Source organism: Lissotriton vulgaris, chromosome 3_1 (assembly GCF_964263255.1).
Source record: "Lissotriton vulgaris chromosome 3_1, aLisVul1.2, whole genome shotgun sequence".
Lineage (NCBI taxonomy): Eukaryota > Metazoa > Chordata > Amphibia > Caudata > Salamandridae > Lissotriton > Lissotriton vulgaris.
Window position 1 is genome coordinate 2,094,790,803 of NC_141689.1, and position 27,402 is coordinate 2,094,818,204.

The 27,402-nt window shown below is 38.6% G+C and overlaps 1 protein-coding gene across 1 annotated transcript in view; it reads right to left on the reverse strand.

The window, feature by feature from the left end:
* Positions 1 to 3,626: 3,626 nt before the first annotated feature.
* The window catches only part of PDGFRA (platelet derived growth factor receptor alpha), a 79,776-nt gene continuing 56,000 nt past the window's right edge, over positions 3,627 to 27,402 (reverse strand). The window contains exons 12-24 of the mRNA XM_086962641.1: positions 27,111 to 27,205; positions 22,752 to 22,884; positions 22,009 to 22,113; positions 20,101 to 20,211; positions 19,733 to 19,886; positions 17,716 to 17,882; positions 16,250 to 16,365; positions 15,276 to 15,398; positions 13,168 to 13,279; positions 11,801 to 11,900; positions 11,580 to 11,685; positions 9,308 to 9,543; positions 3,627 to 7,873 (exon numbers count right to left, since the gene is read on the reverse strand). Coding sequence (XP_086818767.1) covers positions 7,726 to 7,873; positions 9,308 to 9,543; positions 11,580 to 11,685; positions 11,801 to 11,900; positions 13,168 to 13,279; positions 15,276 to 15,398; positions 16,250 to 16,365; positions 17,716 to 17,882; positions 19,733 to 19,886; positions 20,101 to 20,211; positions 22,009 to 22,113; positions 22,752 to 22,884; positions 27,111 to 27,205 — 1,706 coding nt within the window. The 3' untranslated portion in view covers positions 3,627 to 7,725. The remainder of the gene's footprint in view (positions 7,874 to 9,307; positions 9,544 to 11,579; positions 11,686 to 11,800; positions 11,901 to 13,167; positions 13,280 to 15,275; positions 15,399 to 16,249; positions 16,366 to 17,715; positions 17,883 to 19,732; positions 19,887 to 20,100; positions 20,212 to 22,008; positions 22,114 to 22,751; positions 22,885 to 27,110; positions 27,206 to 27,402) is intronic.

The window sequence follows — 27,402 nt, forward strand, 5'->3', positions numbered from 1 at the left end:
CATTCCTCATGGCATGTGTTTCCCCATAATTTCCATTATGCTTGAACCCCTGCAAGTGTTACCCACATCCTGTGAACCAATGGATTAACTAATCTTTGCTGTTCCTAGGGCTCTGGTGTAGTTTCCCATTATGTCCCCCAATATCCCATTAACCCATGGCAAGCCTTGTCATCACTGTTACTGGGGCCGTGGTGTTGTTTTTCACAATGCACGTGCTAGTGAAAACAATAGATTGGTTTCCTGTTATTGGGTTCCAATCAACAAGCTCCACCTGCCTATTCTGTAAGGTCATAGAGAGCGTACTAACGCATGTTTTCCCCAAGGTTCAAGAACCTTTCACATGGCCATGTACCCCACGTGCTACATGTGATTTAGCTACATTCATTGAGTCTTGGAAAGAGTATATAAACCCCACCCATCCAAATCTTGGCTTGGCCTCACTCCCTGTAGAAGGAAGTTCATCCTCCTTTCCACTCACCTGAAGAATCCTGCCAGAAACAAAAAGTGTTTCAGTCTCCTTTAAGTTCATCTGAACCAGTGGTTCCCATGGCATCCACTCCCTCGACGTCTTCCTCCTCACTCACTCCTGCACAGCTAGTCTGGACCCCCACATCTCCCGGAGTCAAAGCTTCAAGATCTTCTTCTAACTTTAAACAAGTTGAAGAAATAGGCTAAGTACTTGATGTCAAGTTAGTGCACACTAAACCCCCAACAGTAGTAAACAGGACCAAGTATCCTAATCTTCAAAGATTATAGACTTTTCCTCCATTTCCTCTCTGTGAGTTACTCCAGGGCTTCTTGTGTGTTTATACAAGAGACCCTCCCTACAACCTTAATGCTAGAACTTTCACACCTACAGGATTATTACAACTTTAGTCCTGTGTTTCTCTGATGAACAGTAGCGCCAAGAGAAAGCAGGTTCAGAGTCTTTGATATATGCATCAACCTTGTATCCCACTCTCTGTTTGGAGTGTATCCTTAGGAGTGCAAGTCACTCCAACCTATGCTCTGAGTGTATTCGGAGGAATGCTGATAACTCTTATCTGTATTTTAAGTTTATTTCTAGGAGTGCCACACTCTAATCTGTGATTTTAAAATGTCTGCTCTCATGCGGAGCTGCTGGCAAAACTATGCATTGCATCATTGCAAAGGCAGAGGTTCTGTTCCAGTGCACATCTACCTCACAAACTTTGATGGTCTTAGACTGAACAGATCCTGCACCATAAATCTCTCTTTTTTTATTTTACCCCAATCCCCTTTCCCCAGGAAGACAGTGTGAGAATATATGTTTCAGTTCCTTGACTTGAATTGTCTTTGGGTGGAATAGGGGGTTCAGCATCAGCTCCAGGGTTGTCTCCACAGTTGGGACCAGGCGAGTGCCACCTTTGGCACCATCTTCCTCGCCACCTTCGCCAATGTTTTTCTTCCTCAATGGAGAATTCTGCCTCTGCCTCCATCTCCTTTGAGTGAGCTGGATGTCGGTCTTGTCGAGAGCATAGATTTTTTTTTTAACAGTTTGCAGGCCATGCAATTGTGTTCGTTATGTTCTGGCAACAGGCAAAGATTGCAGATGTTGCACCGATCTGAGTATTCATACTTCGCACTGTGGGCACTTTCGAAAGAGTATATCTTTTCTACCTTCCATAACTCTCAGCTGTGCATTCTTGGTGGTGCAGAGGAAGGAGGGTGCTTAAGGCAGCCGCCTCGATCAATGTTATGAAGAAAGTCACTGAATATGAAATCGACGATCTCTGCAGAGTCTTGTCATACCAATTCAATTTTGTTCAGCGTAAGTCGTAAAGGCACCGAAGTCGCATGGAGCTTGGCCACAACCTGTCTGAACCTGATGGCAAAAAATATCAATCTAACAATGGAACTGTTGTGCATGCACATCTACACAAAGAGGAGGAGTCTCGACATCGCATCAGCAACAAAGACCTCTTTGAGAAACACAAATTGTAGAGTCCGGGCCCAACACAAGTTGTAGAGTCCGAGCCCAACACTAGGTGGCAGGAGTGTGCGTACCATGTGTATCCGCAGCCAACACATGCTACGAATATACAATTTTCCAGCCACTCACCCTTATCCCTTCCATATTTACTACTAAAACATATACCTATTTGTGTGGAGATCTCCGCACTGAAAAGATAGGAGAGGCTGAGGCAGAGATCTCGGCCCACAGATTTGTAGATACCATTTTGACTGCATGAGTAGTTCTAATGTGTTACCACTTTACATACTGCAAAAGGCTGTTTGTGAATGGGCTGTACGAATGGATAAAAATATATCTGTTTGTATGGACAAGTTCATTGGTCCTATCATGATCCTGTTTTTTGCATTATGCCAGTCCAGAAGGGGTCAGTGTTTCTTTTTCTCTCCTCATCTCAGAATTAGTTCATGGACTACAGATATAAGAGCATAGAAACACATGGCAGTAAATGCCTCATTGTGCTTCCGAGCTCTGCTGTTAGCAATACATGCACTGTTAGTTTTCGAATAAAGGTATGTGAGGAAGGCATGAAAAAAAAAACACACAGACCCATTCTGCACTGGTACCGTGCGGTGGACAGGATCATGATACAGACCCTTGAGCTTAATTGAAAGGACACTATGCATAAAGGCAGTAGAAGTTAAAAGCATCTTCCTGAGCAGTCACAATTCTTTTTACATGGTCAGAGTACATGATTGATGTCCTGTTTTTGTTTTTCCCCGGTTTTGATATTAGTTGTGTGATTTGTATCTTGCAAAAAGTGCTATTTATATAGATCTTGGCTCCAAAGCCCAGATCAGTGTGGTATTCTGGTCAACGGTGCTGGACTCGTCAGGTTATTTGTGCTTCCGACAATGCAGGTAGGTTCCAACGGTGACCTTTAGCCACATGCTTTGTGATGGGCATGCAAGGTGAAAGTTATTTGATAATGTCTTCTTTACCAAGGCATCATTCCCAAAAAAGTAAAATGCAGAATTAAATAATAGCTCATGGCTATTTACATGTGAATTAAAGAATGCCCTTTTTTGTTTATCTAAAGTAACAAAAATGTCAAAAGGAAGGCTCGTTTGTGAACATGTGCATGTGTTCAATCCACGTAACATTAACTTTCATGCCTAAAAGAATCTATAAAGCAATGAAAAACATTTGAAAGAAGGGCCTCACTCTTTTTTAAATAATAATGTAAAAACAACCGTTATATAAGTGCAACGCATGGTTCTTTGATGCTAAACAAAGACCACGGGTTCACATGGCAAAGCAAAACTGCAAAGCATCAAAATGTAAACACTGGTTAGATAGACAAAGCAAATAAACTAAGTGCTGTTGGGGAGTTGAAAAGTAAAGACTATATTGAGGAATAGTCGCCAGGTGGGTGGGTCTCCAAGACATCAATGGAATGTTAAAATACTTCAAAGGAGTGACAGAATGGAGGGTAAAGTCATGAAATCACCAATAGTTAACACCCCAAATAAAACTTCACAATGCAAGACATGCACTTAGAGACTTGGAAAAGAGATGCAGGCAATGACAGATTAAAAGCACAAGAAATGAATCACTGCACTTACGAATATTATGATAGACAAACTGTGTGACAGAAAGCTATGACACATGACTTTTAATGAACAGACAACATCGATTAGTTATAAAAATGTTTATATATAAATATATATCCATTTACATCATTTATTGAAATATATAAATCTTATTTTACATGTTTGTATGACAAAATATCAACAGGGGCATTATTTGAAATAACAGCTGGTCTGTGCAACCAGTCAAATCATGAATATGCTTCAACCATTCGTCAAAATACCAACAATTTGGGAACACTTTAGTTTTTTTTATTATTCTAAAATAAAACTTTCAGGCATTCAAAAGTGCAACAGTTAAAACATCTGTGTACTACATCACAGTCAAAACAATTGTAGACAAAGGCAGTGATACAGCTTGATGCAAGTTTTCGGCAGTATTCTTATATACATATTGATATATGACAGGACATGGCAGTTTGTGTGCCATTGTCAAATAAGGGTTATTTATTAAAAGGCTAGCCTTATTGTAAAATAATCCACATTGGACAAAAAAACTAATTGTGTTTACTTGTTGAATTCTGATTGTCAATGTTCAGGTATAAAACAGCAGCCACTTCGGTTGCCAAAGCCACTCGTAAAGGTAATTAAAAAAATCCACTGGGAATATTCAGTATTAAAAAATAAAACAATCCGAAGACTGTCCTTGTCTGGATTCATAGTGAAAATCAAAAAGGCTAATTGATATTGTGTTGAAATCATGAATCGCAGATCAGTCCTGAAATGGGTGAGAGATTGGAGCAAACTCTGCGAGGCATTGGCTACAGCCTAAAAGGTGAAGAATCCATGGGTATTTCAAGTTTTTCATTGTTGCAAGTTGCAGTGAGTGGTGCCAGAGATTACTGGCTAGTCTGTACAAAAGCTTAAAAACAACTAGTCATGTCTAGGATTTGACAATAGTTGCTTTCATTGGTACCTTTACATAGAGGTGCACAAAGAAACAGTAAAATAACCTTAGGTCTCTAAAGCAAACTTAGTACATCCCAAACAGTTCTTTGTCAACTTATGTCGTCCATGTCTACTAGAATTGTGGAATGAGAAGAGATTTTCTTCCTAGCTTAAATTCTAATCCAAAAAATCCATGTTGCAACATTCATATTAAACATTGTACAAATAAACAGAAAATATGGTCCCTTGCAAGTCAACATTGCAGTCCAGTTATCGTATATTATATTCTTCCCTTTGGTCCCTCATGTAAAATGTGTTTATAGTTGAAAATTGCCATGGATGATTGTTGCACTGGATACTTAATACTGTTAATTGTAATATTACACATACAAAAGAAATATCCAGCCCTAGATCTAGACAGTACAACAACTTGCATTTTTGTTGCTCAATAAAAATAAATGCGCCTTCAGAAAAATATTATTGCACCTTTCAAAATTTCATACCACACACTTCTTAAAAAGGCCACTTAATTAGGGTGAGAGGTGCTTCCTAAAAAGGGTGGATAAACACAAATAGCTGTTGTCTTGCAGCGGTTGGGGAGACAGACACAGTTCAGCACTGGAAATGTGTGTAAAGGTTGAGGTGGGAAAAAGCCCAAAAAAGTAATTTTCATCTTAAAAAATCAAGACCCTAGCATAAATGAAGGGTGTTGGCATATGTGCATGTAAATAAGCTGTCACACATCAGTGGGAAGTGGAAAGTAAAACAGTCCTAAAAAAGAAAACAGCATCATTGATCTAAAGTTAAAATGTAACGAATGACAGACAGGATTGTTTAAAATTCTAACATGTAAAATTCGAGGACTAAACAGAGTGAACAATCTCATGTGCATGCCCTTTGCTAAGGGATTGCATTCAATTCTTCCAGGAAATAGGTATGGGTCAGTTTTTCCATTTCTGCTGTTCCACATTTGCAAGAGGAGTGTGCTCTCTACTTAGCACCTTCGTATGGCTTACACCTACACCACATGGAAGATCTTGTACGCTCAGCAGAATGGAGCAGTGTAGTCGGTAACAGAATCTCCGAACATTTCAGGTAGAGGGATTTGAAATGGGGACTGGTACACAATGCTCTGACCATAGTGGTCTGGGTTAAAGAAAAAGAATGCTGGTCCTAACTAGGATGAGAAATGAGAAAATTATCCTGCCTTAACAGCCACAGGGTAAAGGAGTGGTGGGACCAACTAGAGAAGTGGATGAATAGAATATCTATATACACACACAATGCAACCACTACGAACAATTACAGTGAACACCTATCACACATCCAACAAAATGCAACTACACTATACAGGTGGACATCTTCATTCTCACAAGAGCACTACTAACAACAAACAGTCATGCTAAACTGCACACCCACTGAAAATTGGTCAGATATTGCATATATCTGGGTATGTAGATTCTCTCACCAGCACACATATTATTAAGTAAAATACACAACTCAACAAACTTCCCAGCCTGCACTTATCTGTGCAGAACTGTGCCGAAGGGAGCAGTACTAAAAGTCACACTGCCTGCAACAATTTCACTAGATAACAGACGTCATTCAACAAAGCACATTCGACACAACACAGGACACATTGACAACACAGCTCAGATTTCAACGCATTTGGTAATCACCAAGATCACCACAGTACCACCGATAGTAATACAAAATCACAACAGAACAATCAAAACAAGGCCCACACAGTCTAAATGCACCGCAAAATGTTGGACCTCGCTACACTCACAACAGCACTTCACACCTCATAAAACAATGGCTGACTTAAAAAACAACACATAAATCACTGCGCAACACCCTCCAAACACCCCACAACTGGACAAACATAAGGAATATTGTGGACTTTACCATAGCACAATAGTCACAATTACCACATCTGCAAACCTCAAACTATGCAATGCTCATACTAGTGCTTGAGATGGCAGGTACCCAAATTAGTAAAGAACCCAATTAAACTAAACATATACACGAAAATGTAACCACACTCACACTACTGACGAGTCTACTGAAATCAGAAAACAGGCTCCACTTTGTGAAGGAATCCTTAACACCTCGGCGAGTTGGTAACTGTTTTTAACAGAGCTGCAAGGCCATATTAATGCAAATACATCCCTTTTAGCATAGTATGTAGTGGTCGGGGCAGTTTTGATTAAACAAGTTGACTGAAGTTAATCTACTGCATACAGTTATTGAATGTTTTTTTACAAAAATTAATTTCATAATTCATGCATTCACATAAACAACTGTATGTCTATTTCAAAATATAATTTCCAGCACTGAAGTTACTGGGCACATTTGCAAAACTTTTGTGCTTTTTTTCGGAATACAATGTTATCAAAAATACATTTACTATTCTCATAGACACTACTTATAAATGTACAAAACCAATGCCATTCACAATGACTCGGTATAACATATATCATTTACCCACAGGCTTTTTTAACTCATGATTGTTATTAATCTCATCCAGTCTTCATCTGAACGTACAACAAAAATATTCATAGTATCTGTACCTTTTTTGTTTAGAAAGTGGTTTTTTGTGGGCTGTGTAAAAACAATTTAACAGTAGTCCATCTTGTTCCCTTGGAGAAAGCACATGCAGACTTTTGATTAAGTCGTGTCCTCTAGAAAATGTCAAGCCGCATTCTCACCTTCCCTTTTAAGAATTCATTGTTGAGAGAAAACTATATACATATGTACAATATAAGAATCAGCCACATGAGGGTCCTGTTCTCCAGAGGTACAAATGCCCTTGAAACACAAGTTCTTTATGGCTTTTTTACTTTTGTTCATCCACTCAGTAAAACCATTACAACACTGAGATGCTTCTGTACCAAAGGCAGAGGCTGCCTGGAAAATACTGTAACTTGTTGGCAAGGATGTAGCAAGAATTCACTGGTCCTAATGCAAACAAGGAGAATGGTGCCAGCCTCTGGACAGTCATATTCTGGGCACATTGAGCTCTTCATTCTTCCGGGCCCCAGTGCCACTGCACCTGGTGCGCTAATGACTGCTATGCCCTTGTTCTTGTGTGTGCTTATAGTTTTGTGTTAATCCGAAAGCTTACTGCCGTACTTGGGCACTTGAATCACATTTCTTAGTTGTATTTCAGTATAAGTGGTTTTCCGGTAAGTCAAATACAGCCAGCATAGTAGTTTTCTTCTATTTGCTGGAAGATAACCAAATTCACCACAACAGTTACAAGAAGCTATCCTCCACCAGGTCTGAAGAGTCCATTCCAATGTCGTCCATCATCTCAATATCCTCCATAGTCTCATCCTCCCGCTTGATGAAAGTGGAACTACTGGAACCAGTTTCTATGGCACTTTCATCTGATGTCTGTGAGCTGCAGAAATGCAAGGAAAATAGCTGTAAATCAGTCTGAAACAATCCAAAATTGCAGTGCCAATCCAAGTTGCAATACTAGCTTTGAATTGGTATTATCAAAAGAAACTCAAGAATCCAACCAATGATTTCCAGATAATAAATTGATTTCTGTTGCATTGTATTAGTACATGGTGTCTAGAATAATGAATTGTCACATAGTTACAGCCACTAGGCTCAATTCACAAAGACAGAAATATAAGAGAACGAAATTACATCCACTCCCGTCTTAGACTTTTATCTTTTTGGCATTGACAAACCTCTATTTTAAGGCATTGCTCCTGCAAGATTAATGCCAAACATAGATTTCAAGAAGTAATTCTAAAAGTCCTAATGCAATAACAGATTTTCTTCCATGAACAATCGTATTTGTTTATATTTTTCCTTCATAGTGAAAATTATTTCCCAGTAGAAAAATGTTCTCTTACATATCCATGAAATATGCAGTTAATCTCACCTCAATCGCTAAGAAATAATACGATTAGACATATTGGGCACGATTCACAAATTATTTTTTTTTAGAGTTTTTGCTCCCTGTGGGTACCACAAAATCATGCTACACAAAGTGCTCATTCAATTGTTTGTTAGAAAATTCTAAGCTTGTCCAAGCCTGGTGTAGCATTTCTATCCTCTCACTACCTATACTTTGCCCCGCATCATAGTTTTTGCAGCCATGTGCTCCGAACCTTGTAATCCATCATCACTAGTTCTTTACACAGTATTTCTGTTTTGCATGTTTATTTAACGAAGGGGCATTTTAAGTTTAGTTGGACGTATGACACTGATGATACTGGTTATATAGATTGAAATAGTGAACAAAAATGTCTGAGTAAAGAAAATGACCTTTTAAGGAGACTCCCTATTAGATATTGAAAGAGGTGACTTGGTTAATAGAGGGCAGGACAATGGGTTCACCCATTCAATCATATCCCACATTCAATCCAATAAACTGCCTTTCCAACACACAAGGGCATTCTCAGAGAAAGTTTGTATTTATGCATAACCGGCCACTGAATCAACAAGCCAACCCAGATTGAAGGAGAAGTTTAGCTAAAATGTCTTTTGTTAGAAATAAGTTGTTAATCTTCTCCAAACTCTGTTGGGCCTTTCTCACCTTTCCCGATCTACCAGTGGCTTATCACACTTTCCACAACCACTGTTGTGCCTGCCATTGTTTTACACCACACATACTGGATACATAATCCTATAAACCTCTGGGAAAGGAATTACTTGCCACGTGTTTTCCAGAGCAGACTTTGAATAAGAGAGCAACTGAAAAGGTCGAAAGGTTCTGGATCAGCTAAAACTCTTGGAACTAGAGCTCCCTTTCAGCTTTTTTCTGAGCTTCTTAGAAGCAGCACAGTGTTAAGTGTTCCTTCAAAGCTGATCTACCTACCTGTGCCGGTTTCTTTTGCCATATTCATCTTCTGAGACAGGATCAAGGTCTGGTAGTGGGATGATGTAACCGCTGTCTGCACTCAGTCTCTGTTCATCAAATCCACTCTCCCTGTCCTTCATTTTCTCTTCATTTTTGTAGGTGACACCAATGTAAGTGTTGTCGGAATCTATCCTCATGCGAGTCACAGCTGGGTGGTCACTCTTCAGGAAGTCCAAGTGGATTTTCTCATAGCTCTGTGAAGAAACAATATCAGATGCTCCATGATTAAGTGTCCAGGTGGCCAGATGAATTAATTGTCAAATGTATTTAATCAGATAAATGGAAATCTTTCTGAGCAACATGATAGGATAGTCAATGAGGAATATGGGCTGGAATATATCTCACTGCGAAACAGCATGTATTTTCGAAACCACAAAATGTTCAGGCAGGAGCATCAGAATGTCTACGGCCGTGGCAGCTGAGAAAAAAACTAATTGGAAGCACAATGCTACAGGATTTGGAACTAGGCAAAACAGCAACAAAAACTCAGATTTTGGTCTCGTCCTTAAGAGTGAATGACAAACACATCCTGTAAAATTGTAAAAGTAGTGCTTCACAACTCCATATCTTTCACTTTAAAGATACATATGTTTCACTTTAAAGATACTATTACCACATGAGATCAAATGAAAATCAATGTGATGTATTCTTAGTGTTCTCGTTGAATTTTCTTTAATGAGAACTCATCTTGTGAGGAGTGGAAGCAGGATAAAGGAGTTTGATCACTAGAGCACATCTTAAGTCTTATAACGTTTCCAACATGAAAATCACTTAACAATCTTAAAACAAAAGGTAGGATTTTTAATTGGACCTGACGCAGTCTCTTAGATGAGTGAATTAAGAAAACAAACAAAGTGGTTCCTTCTAGGTTATTTTGACAATAACTGTATATTTTAGAAACAGCAAAAAGTCACATTTTCCCAGTGCTGAATTCTTAAACTGCTCTGATAAAAGACAGTAATGGCGTGCTGTATTTCTTCTCCTTCATTTCATTTATTCCACATGATTTGAAAAATTGTGATGACCATTTGTTTACATTATTGAAGCTTCCATTAAATTGCACCCTTGATGTACTCGTTTTAAGGTTTGCTGACCCACTTTAAGTAATGTCGACCAACTATGTTCTTTAGACTATTGTGCTATAACTCCATGGGACACTTGTAGACTCATGCACTCTGTTCCCTAGGCCTCCGATTCTAATTGGAATTACACCCATTGATTTTGGTTTTTTAAATATTCCAGTATTTATATTGCACACTGTTTGCACAATATGTTACCCAATGTCTTCCTTGGGTCCAGCAATAATTTATTTCTGCACTGATTTTTCATTTTATTAGAAATTGTACACTTAACAAATTCATCATTGGTAGAATTTGACTTTATGAACTGTTCTAAAATGTCCAATTATTCCAATTGTCAAAATAACTCTAACAAACCCTCTGTTTGATTTCTTCATGGGCATTGCTCAGGTTTCAAGGAATACTGGATCACCCCTTGTTGTCTATGGACATTGGTACTTGAGGGGGACAGATACATTCATCTATAAACCATCATAAGGATATATTTTATTAACACACACCTCTTAAGAATTATTGAAGATACAAGTGATATAAATCACCGATCTAGTGTATTTTCACATTTTTTGTTCTCAGGATAAACATTACACCAGGAAATACAGCATTTGTTTGTGATCCATGTCCATGTGCTAATCAGGTAAGAATTGGGTTATTTTTCAGATCTGGCATCTTATAAGTCAATAAGTAATGTGCCAGTGAAGTAAGGGAGATTTAGAGTGTCTAGCATGATATGGCTCACTGAACACTTCCGTGCAGTGCCCCCTTTTGTGTGAGAGCAAAATCAGCATCAAACAAAGAACAAAAGCCTCATCACGAATTAATCCTCCATTGTTAGGTAGGAAGGTGATTTTTACAGCTGTGAGCATCAGCATTAGCAAACATTAGAAGACATCTACCCAACACATGCGCCTCAAAGAACTGCCAAAGCATAGAGAAGAGTTTTGTTTTATGTAGAACCACCTGACCAAAGTGCACTGACCTGTATCCCTTCTCACTGTCACAGATTGCAGAACATGTGATGTCCAGAAGATGAGTAATATAGTGTGATTAAATAAAGACTGTATTTAAAAGCGTGTTGCAAAGCACTATACTGCACAATCTCTTAGGGCGACAGAATGACAACCACACACGACCGTGCTCTCCAATAAACCTACCTTCTTGTATTCTCCAGGCAACAGACTTTCAACTATTTCACTCAGGTTGTAAAATGATGGTCTTTTCTCGGGCTCACTGTTCCAACATTTTGCCATAATGTCATAACTAGAAACATGAGGGAGAACATTATGAGCAAGGCATAGGAGAAAGAGGTCACAATGTCATAAGCAATAAAGTGCTAGGGCACATTAAATCTTGCACATCTGAGACTGATACTTACACTTCGTGAGTTGCATGGTCCGGCTTGGCCATTCGGTAGCCACTCTTAATCTTGTTGTAGAAACTGGAGTCAACCATCATCCCAGGGTATGGTGTACCACCTGTGAAACAAGCAGAATATGAAACTTACATGCCAAGATATTTTACAGACCCACACACACACACAGAGGTTTTATATTCCATCTTGAGGTTAAGGTCTCACAAATCTTACATTGCTATTTATTATTTCACCTGGATTTTTAATTACGTTGTCTGACCCCAGTTCTAGATTAAGTAGGTATATTTTTGCTCTTTCTTTTCATGTATAAATACAAATGCTGAGAAAGAGACGGCATTATATTTAGAGGCACAACATTACATTTTATATAGGCTTACAAAATAACTTAGTTATAAGCTTCTGACACCTGACCAGTCACTTCTCCGGGCTGAATAAAGCATGTTGACAAAACATTATTAACAATGTATCCACAAAAATATATCAATCTGGCACTATGTTATGAAGTTGCAATTCTTTAAATTTTGTGACACGGTCCTGTGATTTCTTTGTTGTCTATTATTCTTTTTATGGATACTACATCTCTCATTCCCGTGGAGTTCTTGTGAAGGAAGGATGTTATGCTAACTTGCTTTCCTAGGAAAAAGGAGACAGATCTGTTGCAGCTAACCTCCAAAAATAAGGTAGAGGTGTGATCAAGGTCTGAGAAGAATACTATAAGTGATCTGATGAGAAGAATGGGGTGGGCCAAGAAGGACGATGGGTCAAGCAGAAACAGCAAGCGTAATATACACAGAGGTTATGCTGAATTACGTGGAGATTTTGAATAATGATATTTGTTTAATACATTTTAAATTCAGGCATGCACCATTGATAGTAATACTACCTAAGGAATAAAAATCTTGCTTAATAGTGTTTTTTGTTTTCAAGAAATTTGGAGATGAAACATTAGAGTCTAGTTGGCGTTGGCGTTGGCGTATTATCATGTCAATGATCAGCCCCTTTACATGACATAGTCTAGAACCTTACACTGCCCCTTGAGATGTTGCAATCTTCAGAATATTTTTATGTCAAATAAAATCAGTGCTCACAGCATCTTTAACCTCATGTGTGATTTCAGAGGTACGCATGTTGGTCTGTAAGAAATGCATCCTGGAAATCAGTCTCACAGCTAAGTAAAATCTTATTTTATGCCACAAATTGCACAGCGAGTGCAGATCATGTGCCATTTCCACATTTACTCCAAAGTAACACAGTAATTGTCTCTGCTTCTTTTTGTTTAAAACATACACTTTACAATAATTTCTAGACTCAGTAAAGCACGCTGTGATAATCGGCAAACTTGGTAGATTAAGAAAGTTATGGGTACATACCAAGGGAGAATATTTCCCATAAGAGGATACCAAATGACCAGACATCACTCAGTGTTGTATACAGATTGTCAAAAATGCTTTCGGGTGCCATCCATTTTACTGGAAGGAAAGTCTGTAGGAAAACAAACATAAGTATAGATAATGAAAGATCTCTTCATTGAACAGCAGAATATGCTCAGCGATTTCCAGACATAAGTGAAATCATTCATCTTATACAAAGTACAAGTAAGTGGAGCAGGGCAACAGGAGAGCACATTTACACTTAATGCTGACGCACATAATTAAATTTCACAAGAAATAAAATGTGTACAGAGCAAGTTGGGGATAGCGGTTACGCTTTGCAAGAAATAACTAACAATTTCAATAATATGCACTATTACAAATTGAACACTAATGGGTGCCTTTTTAGTGCCCTTTTAAATCTGCTGGGATCCATTTAGCCTGTTACAGGCCCGATTGGAATTAGAAAGACTGTATATGTACTGTGACGCTGGACCTCAGGATCCTATTTATAATTCCCCATTAAGACCCTCCATCAACCTGTAAAGTTACCACTATACGTGGTAGCTATACCTCGAGGACCCCAATGCCTGACTGCAAATTCTTCTAGAGTTTACAGAGAGAAATTAATGAATTACAAATTCATGTTATTTGTGGTCACAGTCTCACCCATATTTTGAACTCCCAAAAGTCCTCTACCCTAGCCTCTTTCAGAAAACCTTTCGAAATCTAATTAGTTGAATATACCCAAAAATAAGTAAATCAGGGTTCTCAAAAATCGGTCCATGAGGGCCAGATCCATGCCAGATGAAGTAAATCTTTGTTAAAAAGGTAACCAAAACAGGGGATGCCTTAAATATCACCATCCATAGCACATATTTTTTATTTTTTTAAACAGTTTTATTTTGCGCAAATTTGACCCAAAGGTACCAGAGCCCTTTACACGAGCACCAGAGCTTTACATGAGGACACATTCATTTTTGTTAGGCACAGGGAGATTAAGTGATTTGCCCAGAATCACCGGATGTTGCGCGTAACCCGGTTCCCCAGATTGGAGGTCGACCGCATTAGCTGTTAGGCCACATCCCCTCCCCAAATTCTAATTATTAGCTTGCATGTCTGGTAAAAGAAGCGTCTTGTGGGGAATCACACCCTGGTGGCATCAGATTTTGACACCGGCATTTGCAGATTACTTACAAAAGAGATGACTGACAACAGACGTAATAGTTAACTGCTGATTTTGATCCTCTTGTTGTTCTTGCCCAGAGTGGCAAACCAATGGAGACACATAGTACCCACATTTAATAAACAAAATATGTACAGGGACATGCCCAATATTTTCTGTTTGGAAAAAAATCAATTGAATTGCTTCCCATATCATCAAAATGCTACATATATTTTTGGAACAGCATTTCGAGAGTTTGACCAAACAAAAAGTGGGGTGTTTTCTGATTTCGTTTCTATTCCCTATATCTTAGTAAACTGCTCCTCTGCAATGCTAACAATGTTACACAGGAGACAATACTTGGTGGGGCCCTCTTGTGTCTTACCAGAAGACCATGCATGTTTTACCAAGTATAATCATAGCGCCAACACCCACAAAATGAATAAAGATCTTTATTTTCAGTATAACATGAATGCACAGATTTCAGGATAAATAAGGTTTAGCCCAATAGCCTGTAATATTGGGTGTAAAACTTAAAAGGTCCGGAACAGGTCAAGAATACCTGATTTTATTTCTTTCATAACTATTTTTAGTTTCAAAGGACCCTAAATAATGTGATTGATGCAATGCATTCCAATAGAATGCAGATCATTGGTCAAAAGCTTGACCAAAGAAGTTGTCTTTGCTGTAAGACATTCTTGATGATAGGAGTTCCTGCCATCATATAATAATTTGCAGTAATGCAAGTCAACTTTTGTGGCTGATCATAAAGTTATTTTAATTACCCAGGATTTAGCCTGAAGCAGAGTGAGCCTACTTTAAAGGCGCGTTTACTTTGGTTGAATCATGAGTTAAGTGGTAGAACAGGTTCATATCTCAGAGCTGCAAGCACATTTGATTGGTGTACACATATACAAGGGAAGGATGCTGCAAAGGTACGTACGCTGCCTTTTGAAACGTAGTTGGAGTCGTGCATGATGTCTCTTGCCAACCCAAAGTCGCAGATCTTCACGATTTTGCCTTGCGCCAAGAGAACGTTGCGAGCTGCCAGGTCACGGTGCACACACTGCAAAGAAAGAGGTAGAAAAGGGAGAGCATCACTTTACGGATCCTTACATGAGCATGAACTGGCTTAGAAAATTATACAAGGACATTAGTGAATGTAATCCTTCATAAGGGTGCATTTGGAAATGGATAATGGAGACCTCTAACAAACTAACTTTGAGAAAATAGATATGATTCATCATTCTTATTTCAGGATCTGCCCCAGAACCCAGCAACTTAGCATTCTTACGGAAATAAAAATATCCCACTTTCTAGTGACTCACTGTGAGATCTCCCACATTTCCTAAACCCCAATCTCCCTCAGGATGTGACACTAAAACAAAGACTCATGAATGAAGAACTCTATGAGTAATATGAGGAAGTTCTTCGCCGAAAGTGCAGACAATGTAAGGAATCGCTCTTGAAGCAGAAGTTGTGGGCAACCATCAGCAAAATCAGTAATAAAATTCAGAAAACATGCAACAGTCAGAACAATTAAATCACAGAATAAAGGGGAGAGTATAGTGATATGACAAGTTGGAAATGTGGTTACGGTAGATGGGCCTGCCAGTCCTAATATGCAGTAATTGTTAACTCATCTAATGCTAATAAGTTTTTATATAGAAATGACTACCACAGTTTCCCACTTAGTGGCATTGTAAACAATAGTTGTTACTGTTATCCAATCGAGTAATACATTGTATAGGCCTGAAAGGATGAAGGGCATAAGTCAGCTCTGTTGGGATTCAAACTTATATCCAGCATATCACACACTGCTGTTGTGCAGATGTCAACAGCAAGTCATCTGAGTAGTGTTATGCACAGAGTTTGCAAGTATTAACAAATGTAGTCAACGTTTTATGGGACACTTACATTTTTTGAGGCCAAAAACTCCATTCCCCTTGCAACCTGGTAAGAGAAGCTGAGTAAGTCCATGAGGGTGAGACCGTCAAAGTTCTCATCTGAAAGGAGGCTAGTGACCTCTGGCTCTGTAGCAAAAAAAAGCAGATATAATGTTGGTGAAACAGCTCCTAATGGCAATATGTTTTGCAAAATTTAAAAACGGATTGAATTATATATAGAGAGAGCATTTGTGTTCCACTGCTATGATTTATATTCAGCATGTCCAACATAACCTCTATCGATAAATTCAAAAGTGTAAACCTAGAGTGGCCCAAAGATAACATTTAGAGCACTTAATGCATGTGATGCAGTACATACAACATTATAGACTATGGGGTACCATTCCTCTAGATTAAGATGTCAGAATATGATGAGGTAATGGATATGAGTCTGTATTTTAGGGTAGTGCATTTAACAGTTATCCATTGTTTTGGGTCACCTACCAATCTAGTCCCTAGTCACTGCCTTTATTTTACCACTGCATGTTTGGTCATGTAGTTATGACTGTGCTAATGTTTGTTATCATTAATACTATTAGTAGTAATAGTTGTAGTAGTAGTAAATGTGGGACTAACAGAAGAGGAACTAGTAATGGATAGCTACAGTAGTTATGGGTATTTTAAAAATATATTTGCAGCAGCAGCAGTGGTAACAGTGACAGTATAATAATTCTGTGAACAAATTGATTTCCATTGATAATGCACGCTTTGCTTTTCTTTGCTTTGGGAGTTACACTAATGGACTGGTCAGGACTTTCTAGAGCTAATATATTATATATTTAAGCTGTATTCCTTTTGCTTTAGCAGTGCAGCAAAAGGTTTTTTCTATTTTTGAAATCTCCATCATTAATTTTGAGTAAAATACATAACAACTTTATAGGACACATAGTTGTAAGTTAGAAGTCAGAGGCAAGAGAATCATTAGCTAGGTAAGTTATGGTATTTTCCAAACACCCAGCTCTTAAGGGTCTTCATGCAGGCCATGGAAAGGCCATGGGTTCTAGGCAAGGAAGTGTTGACATTTGGGTCTAGTCATAAGAAAGCACCATATTGGGCTATGAACATGGATTACAACAGTATTTTAACGTGTAAAAAACTTGCACACAATCATTAAACTTTCAATTCATTGCTGGCACAGTTATCAGCTTACATGAAATACAGGTTTCCATACATCAGAATGTTTCAGAAAGTAAACAATGTGCTCTTTGTAAGTTGTATTGCACAAAAAGAGATGTGAGGCATGTAATATTGCAACTAAAAAGTGTAGGTGAATAATCAATATGCTTTATATGTCCATATTGTACCCAGAGGTTGAAAATGTAGTTCAATGTGTCCACAGCTGGTTTGCGCATTGCTAGCTCAGAACCTATGACAACTTAAAAAATATATTTACCTCATAATATATTATTTTTTAGCAAACTAACATTTTCTGGTTACCTGAAAGATGCTTTTTCTTGTACGATGCAGGGCGGTCATACTGGGATCGCTGAATGTCCGAGTAGGTGGAACCCTCCTTCCGCTCGAGCATAGGCACATACTGGGTTGTGTCTGCTTGCTTCATGTCCATGTAGTCCCCATTGTTTTCAAATGATAAGATGACATAACTGTAAAATGAAAAAGAGTTGCTTAATGCTCATCAAAGTTCTAGGCTACAGTCCTCGACTATTGTCTGGTTCCCCATACACCAAATATTATAGCTTAGTGAATATGTCAAATTTGCATATTTGTCCTTTCCCTTGTACAATAGGTTCCTACTTTACCTAGGGAAATACCTTTTTTCTAAACTGACCTATTACTTAAATTTGAGGCAATTTGAGAAAAATGTTGATGCAGTATTTAACCTGTAACTCGAAGGGACCCAGCAGGAGCCTACGGGTATGCATGTGTTGCCTGTGGATAAATCTCAGTTAAAAGTTACCAACGGCTCAGCCTATTTATGTCTGATGTCTATGTTAGCCAATTGGCCGACATTATCCAGAAGAAATGGCTGCACTGCCAGACACTAATGGCACCCAGATTTATGTTCCCCATTTCAGATTTATGTTCCCCTTTTAGAAAGTACATAAACTGCATTTTTTTCTCTGAGTACCCGCTTAGTCGAGGTAACTATGTGAAAGCAGGTTAAGTATTAATAACTGAATCATGACAAGTTGGAACTAATCATCATTTTATCATAGAGATACTGGATTCACTACCCAGATGTGCTGTCTCAGTTTTACTATTTGAGCAAAGCCTGAAACAAAGAGTTGGCTACCTTCACAGCCAGATCATTCTCTATCCAGAACTTTAGGATGTTGCAAGTATGTATGCATCACTAACCAGTGCTTAGACCTATGTTGGTATGACTCGACTAAGGAAACCCCTCATGTCTGCTTTGACCTTGTTCCTTGTTCCAAATGTAAATGTCCCCAGTAGTTCAGGAGACAGCAGCTCAGATGTTAAGATTTGTCTCTCAATCCATGCATGTAATAATTGTTGGGTTTTATCTACACTGGTTGCCCGTGATCTTCAAATCCTGATTCACGTAATGGGATTGTTGTTACAATATTTGCGAAAAGTGCCAGTGCTCTAAAAATCAAGAACTGCACAGCTTCTGTGTTTTAGAGGATATGTTTTTACTCAAACTAAGGTTACTGCATCCTACAATGAGAGGATATGTGTTTTCAACTTCAACTTTGGCAGTACAGAACTTAGTCCTAGATTAATGGAGAGTCACACATTATGTTGGCCTTCCTGTAGAACAGTTTTTATCTAGATGGCTAGCACTACCTGTGTTTGTATCTGGACAAATTATATTTGTATTAAAAAAAATAAACTCTCTCTGTGGGTTTTGTTTTTCCAGAAAGATAAAATAATGACTATAAACAAGGTGTTTTCTCTGTTATAGTGTGTGAATATTATAAATAACCATGTATGGAAAACACAAAAGTTGGCCAGTCGATAACCTGTAGGGTGGAAGTGGAATAATCTTCAACTAGACCTTAGCACTGTAGTAATAAATATGTGATTGTGAGTTTATTAGCACCATTGCTCTAAATATTATGCATTATTGGGCTACATTTATTTGCATGAGCCAAATATAAAGAGGTACAGAAGGTAATATGCTATGTATTACCATTGTTGAGAGAGGGACACCATGACCCATGCAAGACTTTACCTCTTGTGAGTTAGCCACTTTTACCTTTTAAACATAACTAACACCCTGCTACATGGTAGAGAACTGCATTAACTCATACCTGGTATAATTTCAATTAAAAAAACTACATCAAAATGTTTTTAAAACTACATAAAATCATAATAGTTGTAATAAAGGCACTGCTCAACGAATAAAACTTTCAAAATATTCAACATACAAAATTCTGGATGAAAACAATGGAAGATCTAAGCAAGTAGAGAATACAATGCGAGAAAAGAAAATGCTAAGAGTAAACAACTTCAACCAAGTTTGCCCTACCTTCTCGTGGTCTCATCAGTTGGATTCATCCCAAAGATGTCTAAATCTTTTTTAGGCTTGTCCGGGTGTCGGCTCATGAAAGTGTCCCTGTTCTTGTGCAGGTAATTAACAAGATCTCCATAGAAGCAGTATTCAGTAATTATGTAAATGGGACCTGAAGTAGGACACATAAATTAAAGTGTCAACATCTGAATGACAAACAAAATCCCAACAATGCTATACAATTTAGGAGTAATGGGTGCTTTATCGGCCACTGGGGGTTCATGTGACTCTGAACCTGATTACAAATTTGTGTTGAATTACATTTGAATCATTAGTTACGAAGTATTTGACAAGTTCCCATACATAAGAAAGTGGTTCTTTCCTACCTGATTTTGTGCAGGCTCCCAACAAGTTCACAATATTCAAATGGGGCCCAAGATGAGTCATTATCTTCAGCTCCGACATTAGCGCCTGTTTTTCACTAGTTCGAGCAGTGGCTGTGAGAGAAGTATAACAGTAAAAAAAAAGGCACACCACTTGAACAGATTTACCCCTTGCATGGAATGGTAAGCTGTCCCCAATACATTCCCGACTAAATATTATTGACTGATTCCTTCAATTATGGATAATGGACTTTTTTAACGCCAACAATTTTTATTTGCCTGAAACACAAAGTGATATGTTCATCCATTGGGCTTACAAGAATCTTCCTTTGAAATTTGAAGATATGAGTCTTTAAGATCCATATAAAGAATTTTGCAGTGTTTCTTTAACTAACAATGCACAGAACTCAGACTTTTAAAGAGACAAATATGTCAGATTTTCTGTGGCTGAATATTCATGAGTGTTTTTTTTTAACCGAATAGCAATCTAAGTATATTGCTTTCTTGGGACAGTTACTCTTTTGAGCCTGGTAGGCAAGAATTGGCTAAATAATAGTATCACATTTTCCCTTTCTGATCTGGTGTAGCTGTCAACCCTAGAATAATCTCTTAAAAGATTATCGAATTTGTTCTGTTAGTAATAATTATTTTAAATATTTAGCAAAACAATTTTGCAAGAGTACAATTCACTTACATATTGTGATGTTTTAGTATTGTACAAATGTTTGAAGAAAATGCCAATGCTTTTATTCATATTTTACAAAGTTTCATAGTAAGGCAATTTTAGAACCCCCTTTAACACTTTGTTCTATACTGATTTTTCTTGTCAAGGATGCAGCAGGGGGGTCTCGAAAGGTAAGTTAAGCATGTGAGAGTGTCTTAGGAGATCTTTTTGGCAAGTATAGGTATAGGTAACAAGCTCACTGGACTTCAGACACTGTTATTTTAAAGAAGATGGCTTTCAGGAAAATACATCATGAAGAACTGTAAAGTGGGGCTCATCACAATACAAAAAAGGAAAATATGCATTCATAATCATTCATACTTCTATTTTTGGAAATTGGAGTACAAAGAGTTAATACACAATTATCAACTATGATTTATTATATCATATTGCAATAGTACAAAACAAACATTCACTGATGCTTTTTTCATGCCTCTACGGGATTTACCATGAATGTTGCTGTGATAATAGTTGACTGGTAAGCAGCTCTGTTCTGTGTTTTGCTTGGCCTTTACATACAACTGCATCCCCAGCAGCTGCTGCATGCTTTTGTCATAGGATATTAAGTAACGGTCTGCACAGATTAGTGATAAATCTGTCTGGATTTTTCATTACAAAACCAAGCGGTAGAGTGCAAAACATATGGAAAGCAGCAAGGATATGTAATCCAATCATGGCTCAATTGACTAAGACATAGATGTACTAATGGTTGTGCGAATACAACACAATTTTGTGCTGAGCTTTAGAATATCATTCAGATGTACTAATGGTTGTGCGAATACAACACAATTTTGTGCTGCCTTTAGAATGTGTAGTAAATAGGTGCTACATTTTTGTGTCGCATCATAAAAACACCCAGCCAAAGTTTTAATATGTCCACTTACCAATATACAAAAGAAATATTTTAGGACTTTCAAAGTATCCTAATTTATTTGCTATTAAAGTGAATAGTAAAATCTTAAAAATGCAGGATGCGTGTGATGATGGGTAACCGACGTGTAATACAGTCACCCAACATCATTCTATGAACATTTAAGATTAATTATATACATGTAAAAAAAAATGTAACATTTTAAATACCCTGTTTCAAAGTGAAACATACGTGTACATTATTGTGATATAGCAAATCTAGCAAAGTAAGTAATGAAGTGACACAGGTAATAGTGCAAGACATGTACTTTACTTACGTTTCAACATTTTCACAGCCACCTTCATCACTGGTTGAGAGCGGCTCAAGCCATACGCTGTTCCTTCAACCACTTTGCCGAATGCGCCAGAGCCGAGGATTCTTCCTGAGGTTAAAATAGTATCATTTGTTTAGTTTTTTCCACATGACTTGCTGTAATAATGAATACTTTGTACAAATCTAAATACGATAAATCCCCCTTTAGGTATACAAATGGCTGCAAAGTGAAGAAAGGGATCGCTCAAGTATAATGCAACCAAACTAGAATGTCTTGACAAACTGTGTGAGTATAAATTGTAAGGATGGGAATAGGACCAAAACAAAGGCTTCTAAGTAGACCAAGTTGAACTAGTCAAAGCAGAACATTAGATAGCATAACATTAGATGGCGTGAGAGGGCACAGCATGTGATCCACAACATCATGTGCTGCAAACGCTGCTTCAGAATGCAGCATTGCTGGCATGGTATCAGAAAGCCTTAAATAGGATTAGAGATTTAGAGGCCACTCGAAGATCGAACTGAATGCATTGCTGTTTGAAGGACGCAGTTAATGATAATTCTGCACAATCTGTAAAACTGATCATTTTTTCTAGTAGTGTTATTTTATGTATGTATGTGTGTATATGGTATTTCTATGGTAAAACCTGCCAAAAATGTAGCAGGGCGCTTATGTTTACAAAGCAAGATATTCAATGGCAACCCACTCAGCAATTGCTGCAAACATATCCACAAATATCTACTTACCAAGCACTAGTCCATCCCGTGGAAATTCCCATCTAGAGTCATATGGCAGCTGCATGGGGTCAACATAGATGTACTCATGGCCATCAGGGCTTATGGACTCAATGACACGCCACCTGATTTCATACCTTGGTTTCTGTAAAGAGATATTTTACGTCGTTATTCTGAGCTCTCTGGCCTATTAAACAGGTGTAATTGACTTAACAATATAACCAGCCATTCTAAAATGAGTAAACAACAGCAATTCAATGGCTAGAGCGGTCGACCTCGAAGCTGGAACCATGTTCGAGCCTCGGCAGGGTAGCTCATCATCCTGTGACTCTGGGCAAATCACTTAATCTCCCTGTGCCTAACAAAATAAATGTGTCCGGCTGTAATGCATCTGTTGCTCATGTAAAGCTCTCTGACACATTCAGGTCGAGTTAGCTCAATATAAAAAAAAGTTCCACATACAGTACATTATTCCACAATCTAGTGGGGTGATTGGATCCGGAAGTATATATTGACAAACGCTTTGAATGAGTGTACACCTAGACAGAGCCTTTAATGTTCAGACTGAAGGCTTGGATACCCTTTCCTTTCACCACTCTCAAAGTTCTTATTTTGGGCACTGTAGGATTAAGGATGTACCTCCTCGGGCATAACGACTGGAGTGGTCGGCCTCGAAGCTGGTGAACCAGGTTCGAGTCTCAGTAGGGACGCTTAACATATTATGATTCTGGGCAATTCACGTTATCTCCCCGTGCCTAGCAAAAATGTATATTTTCGTCTGTAACACAACTGGTTCTCATGTAAAGTGCTCTGATACCTTTGGGTCTAGTTCGCGCTATATAAAACGTAAATAAAACAAATCCATGACCCTTGATTTTATGTGAGGAAACTTCCCCAAGTTCTGAACCATCTCGGTGTTCCCCTGACATTAATCTGGGGCCTCTAACTCCTCTTCCTCTGAAAACCCCATCTTCTCCATCAATGGAGCACTTTTATTCTGCTTCTTATTGCTTACTGCTCAGACGTTTGCTGCAGGCAGTATTTTATTCCTTCTAACCAGAGTTTTTGGCTTGAAACGATAACAAGTGTAGAAGTCCTGTGGAAGTCCTGTAAGTTATGGTCACTGGGAAGGCAGAACATGCATTTCAGATGTTTATCATTAAGGGTAAACTTACAGTGGCAATTTGGGGGAAACGTAAAGGTTGTGATCATACTAAACAAGCACTGGTAAATGCTTTAGGTTTCGCCAATGGAATTAATAATACGTTAAGTGGTGTGGGAGGAGTGTATGAGTGCAGCGAGAATGGTGTGAGTGCTCTCTGTGCAAGTTGAGGTGTGCATGACTGAAGGTTGATAAGTGTCTGAGTTCAGTGCCAAATGAGAATTGTGTGAGTGTACATGGTGAGAGATGTTACCCTGTACAAGGTAAGAGGTGTGTAAGAATAGGGTGAGCGGTATGTCAATAATATAAACGTGGGATGAGCAGTTTGAGTTCAGGGTGAGAGGTGTGGGTGGAGGGTGAGAGGAATGTGAGTGCTGGGTGAAAGGGTCAATGGTGTGTGAGTACAGACTCAGCACTGTGTGAGTGGTGGGTGAGCAGGATCTGATTTCAAACAAAATATCAGGGTGACTGTGCTAAGTAAATGATGAGTGTGCAGGGTGAGCGGTGTCTGACAGTAGGTGAAATGTATGTAATAAGCTGTTTTTTGTTGTGAGTTGTCCCACTGCACGGAGACATGGGTTATGTTATCACTAACTGACATTAGGGCCCAAAACAAACACCTAGTGTCTTCTTGGTACACGGTGAAAAGGTAAAAGGAAAACTGCCTAGGTTAACGCCCAGAACATTTTTTAAAATAAATACTACTGGACCCAACCAGTGGGTTGCTGAAAAATGCTTAGCATGTGAATCTAGAAATGTTTCCTGCTTCAATCGAATTATGAGATCACTCTTAACACTGAGGATCTCCTTACTTTCACACGGTTTTCAGCTGCTGAACACAGCCAAAATCTTAGAGAGAAAGTCATGGGGAAAATATGGAAATACTGGGGAAATCAAACACTGAAGCTCTTAATAGAGCTTCAAGGTCCAACTCATAATGGGCTGGAATTTCCGCAACCCTGAAATTACTGGTATACCGGTTTCAGTAAATCTCGGCGCAAAACTATCTTCACATTTTCTGGGGCACTTCTAATTAGAGCTTAAATAAATGTTGGATTTAGACAGACTTAGATAATGCTGCTTTCCACCCAGTCCTAATGACTGGGTGGACATACTGAAGATTCAAGACTACCACAGGGATCCATCTTCAGCCCCCTGTTATTCAATCTTTATGTAAGGCCGCTGGCTGAGGTGGCTGAGATATCAGGGTTATCCCTTTTCTCTTACGCCGATGATTCTCAAATCATTTTCTCCCTTTCCTCACACAATACAAATGCCTCTTCTATTCCCAAAATTGGCTTAAACAAAATAGCGTCTAGGAGGCAGCAACATTTTCTTAAGCTAAATGGAGAGAAAACTGAGATATTGGTGTTAGGGAAAAAAAAAGATCTCTAGAACCACCAACATTGGCCATGTGAAATGGGTGATCTTCCGTCCCCTTCCTCCAAGTTCGAAATCTGGGCATCACGATTGATGATTCATTCAGCATGCACCCCTAATCAGCCAAAGTTGCAGCGACTTGCTTCACCATTCTCAAACGGTTAAGGAAAATCTGCTGGATGCTACCGGACTCTACCAGAAAAACCGTAGTCAATGCCCTAATTACATCTGCTGGACTATGGAAACGTACTCTATCTGGGCTCAAACAAGATGGTACAAAACGCTGTTGTCAGACTTCTGTGTGGAGTCCCTAAGACCACTTCCATCTCGAACTATCGACGCAAGCTGCATTGTCTTAAAGTCGAAAACTGAATAAAGTTCAAGGCACTAAGTTATATGGACAAAATCAAATCTTGTTGTGCTCCTCGTTATCTTCAGTCCTTGGCCAGTCCATAATTTCCTTCCCGAAATCTCCGCTCTGCCACCCAAGGAAGGTTCGCCGTCCCTAAATTTAAATTAGCCTGGATGGGCGCTAGGTTCTCTTACCTTGGTCCCTCCTCCTGAACATAAATGCAAAATAATATTCCTGCTTCAGAGATTGAAGACTGAGGAATTTAACATTTGCAATGTGCCATTCTGAATACAGAAATTGTTAGAGTATGGTGGGCTTATCATATTTTTGTGCTTGAAAGTATGTGCATTTTTTAGTTAAGGCACTGTGCAAATGAAGGTGCACCCCCATTGCTTTGTGGCTATTCACAAATCCCTCAGAAGTAATTTACCACTGCAGAAGCACCTGCAAATTCCCTTCTGCTAAAGGGAAAGGAATACGTAGTTATTGATCGTAGAAGAGGTCTTTTCATGGACAACAATATTTTCCCAAATTAGAAAAAAATGAAGGGACCAACGGGATTTGCACAAGAGCTACACGTGCATAAATTTACCACCCTTTGGATGTTTTGCACATGTTAATGTTATGCATTTGAATGTTCTATGAAATCTACAATTTATACAGATTTCTTGAGTCTAGAGATCATGAAGAAGCTCCTAAAACGTTGGAAGCTAATTAGGAGCAATCCTATGAGTCAAATATCCATCATTCAAACATTGGACTTAGTGAAGCTAAACTAGGACTAAGGATTGCAAATTTGATGCACACACACATCTATCCCTCGATCATTAAAGTGGTAGGTTCTGACGACCAAGAGAACCAGACATATTTGCACTTTTAAAATGCCCATATAATTACCTTTTTGCACAGGTCAGTGCTTGCTTTGGCATGATCATAGGGAGAGCTGTGATTATAAAAAAAAGTATTATGGGAAATGTATGCGATCTTCCACAATACTCGCTCTACACGTTTTAAAAACATGGTAATGTTTTCGAAATGTTTCACACCACATAATAAATCTTTTTTTCAAGCATATATGATTATATTTTAAATCTTCTTTGATATTAAGAATCTGATGAAAAGGGAGGAACCTTTCCATTTGGTTTTCCCCGAGAAGTGATAATGGCACAAGTAGCCATCCCAGAAGGACAGGAGGGAGGAATATAAATTGTTTTACACGGGTACACGTTTTTCCAGTAAATGATTTTTCAACACATAAGGGAACAACTTAGAAGGCTTTGGCTGACAGCCCTAAAGAACATTAATAGAAACCACAAAACCACACTAAGATTACTTCAAATCTGATCGCAGATAATAGTGCGCCGACAGCCAGAGCTAAGCTGGATCTGCAGCACCAATTTAAATGCCTGATTTACAATGGCTGCATTTCACACTAAGCTGCCACTCCCTGGAACATTAAAGCACATTGAAGGGTTACCTGCTTCCATATGATGACCAGAACGATGAGTGAGATGATAACAATCACAAGAAGCACCAGAACTGCTGCCGCCACCGTTAGTTCCGAATGTAATGCTGCGGAAGAATAATGATGAGCATGTTCAAAAAAAGCTACGTTCACATGAAGCATCCCATCGTTTCATACATAATTCATGATTTGACAATTCTACAAGTCAATTATATACATGAGGGGTCAATTTGTTTTGGAAAAGGAAGACCGTATCAATGGTAAATGAATTGGAACGCAGAACCAAGAAGACCAACCCTGTCAC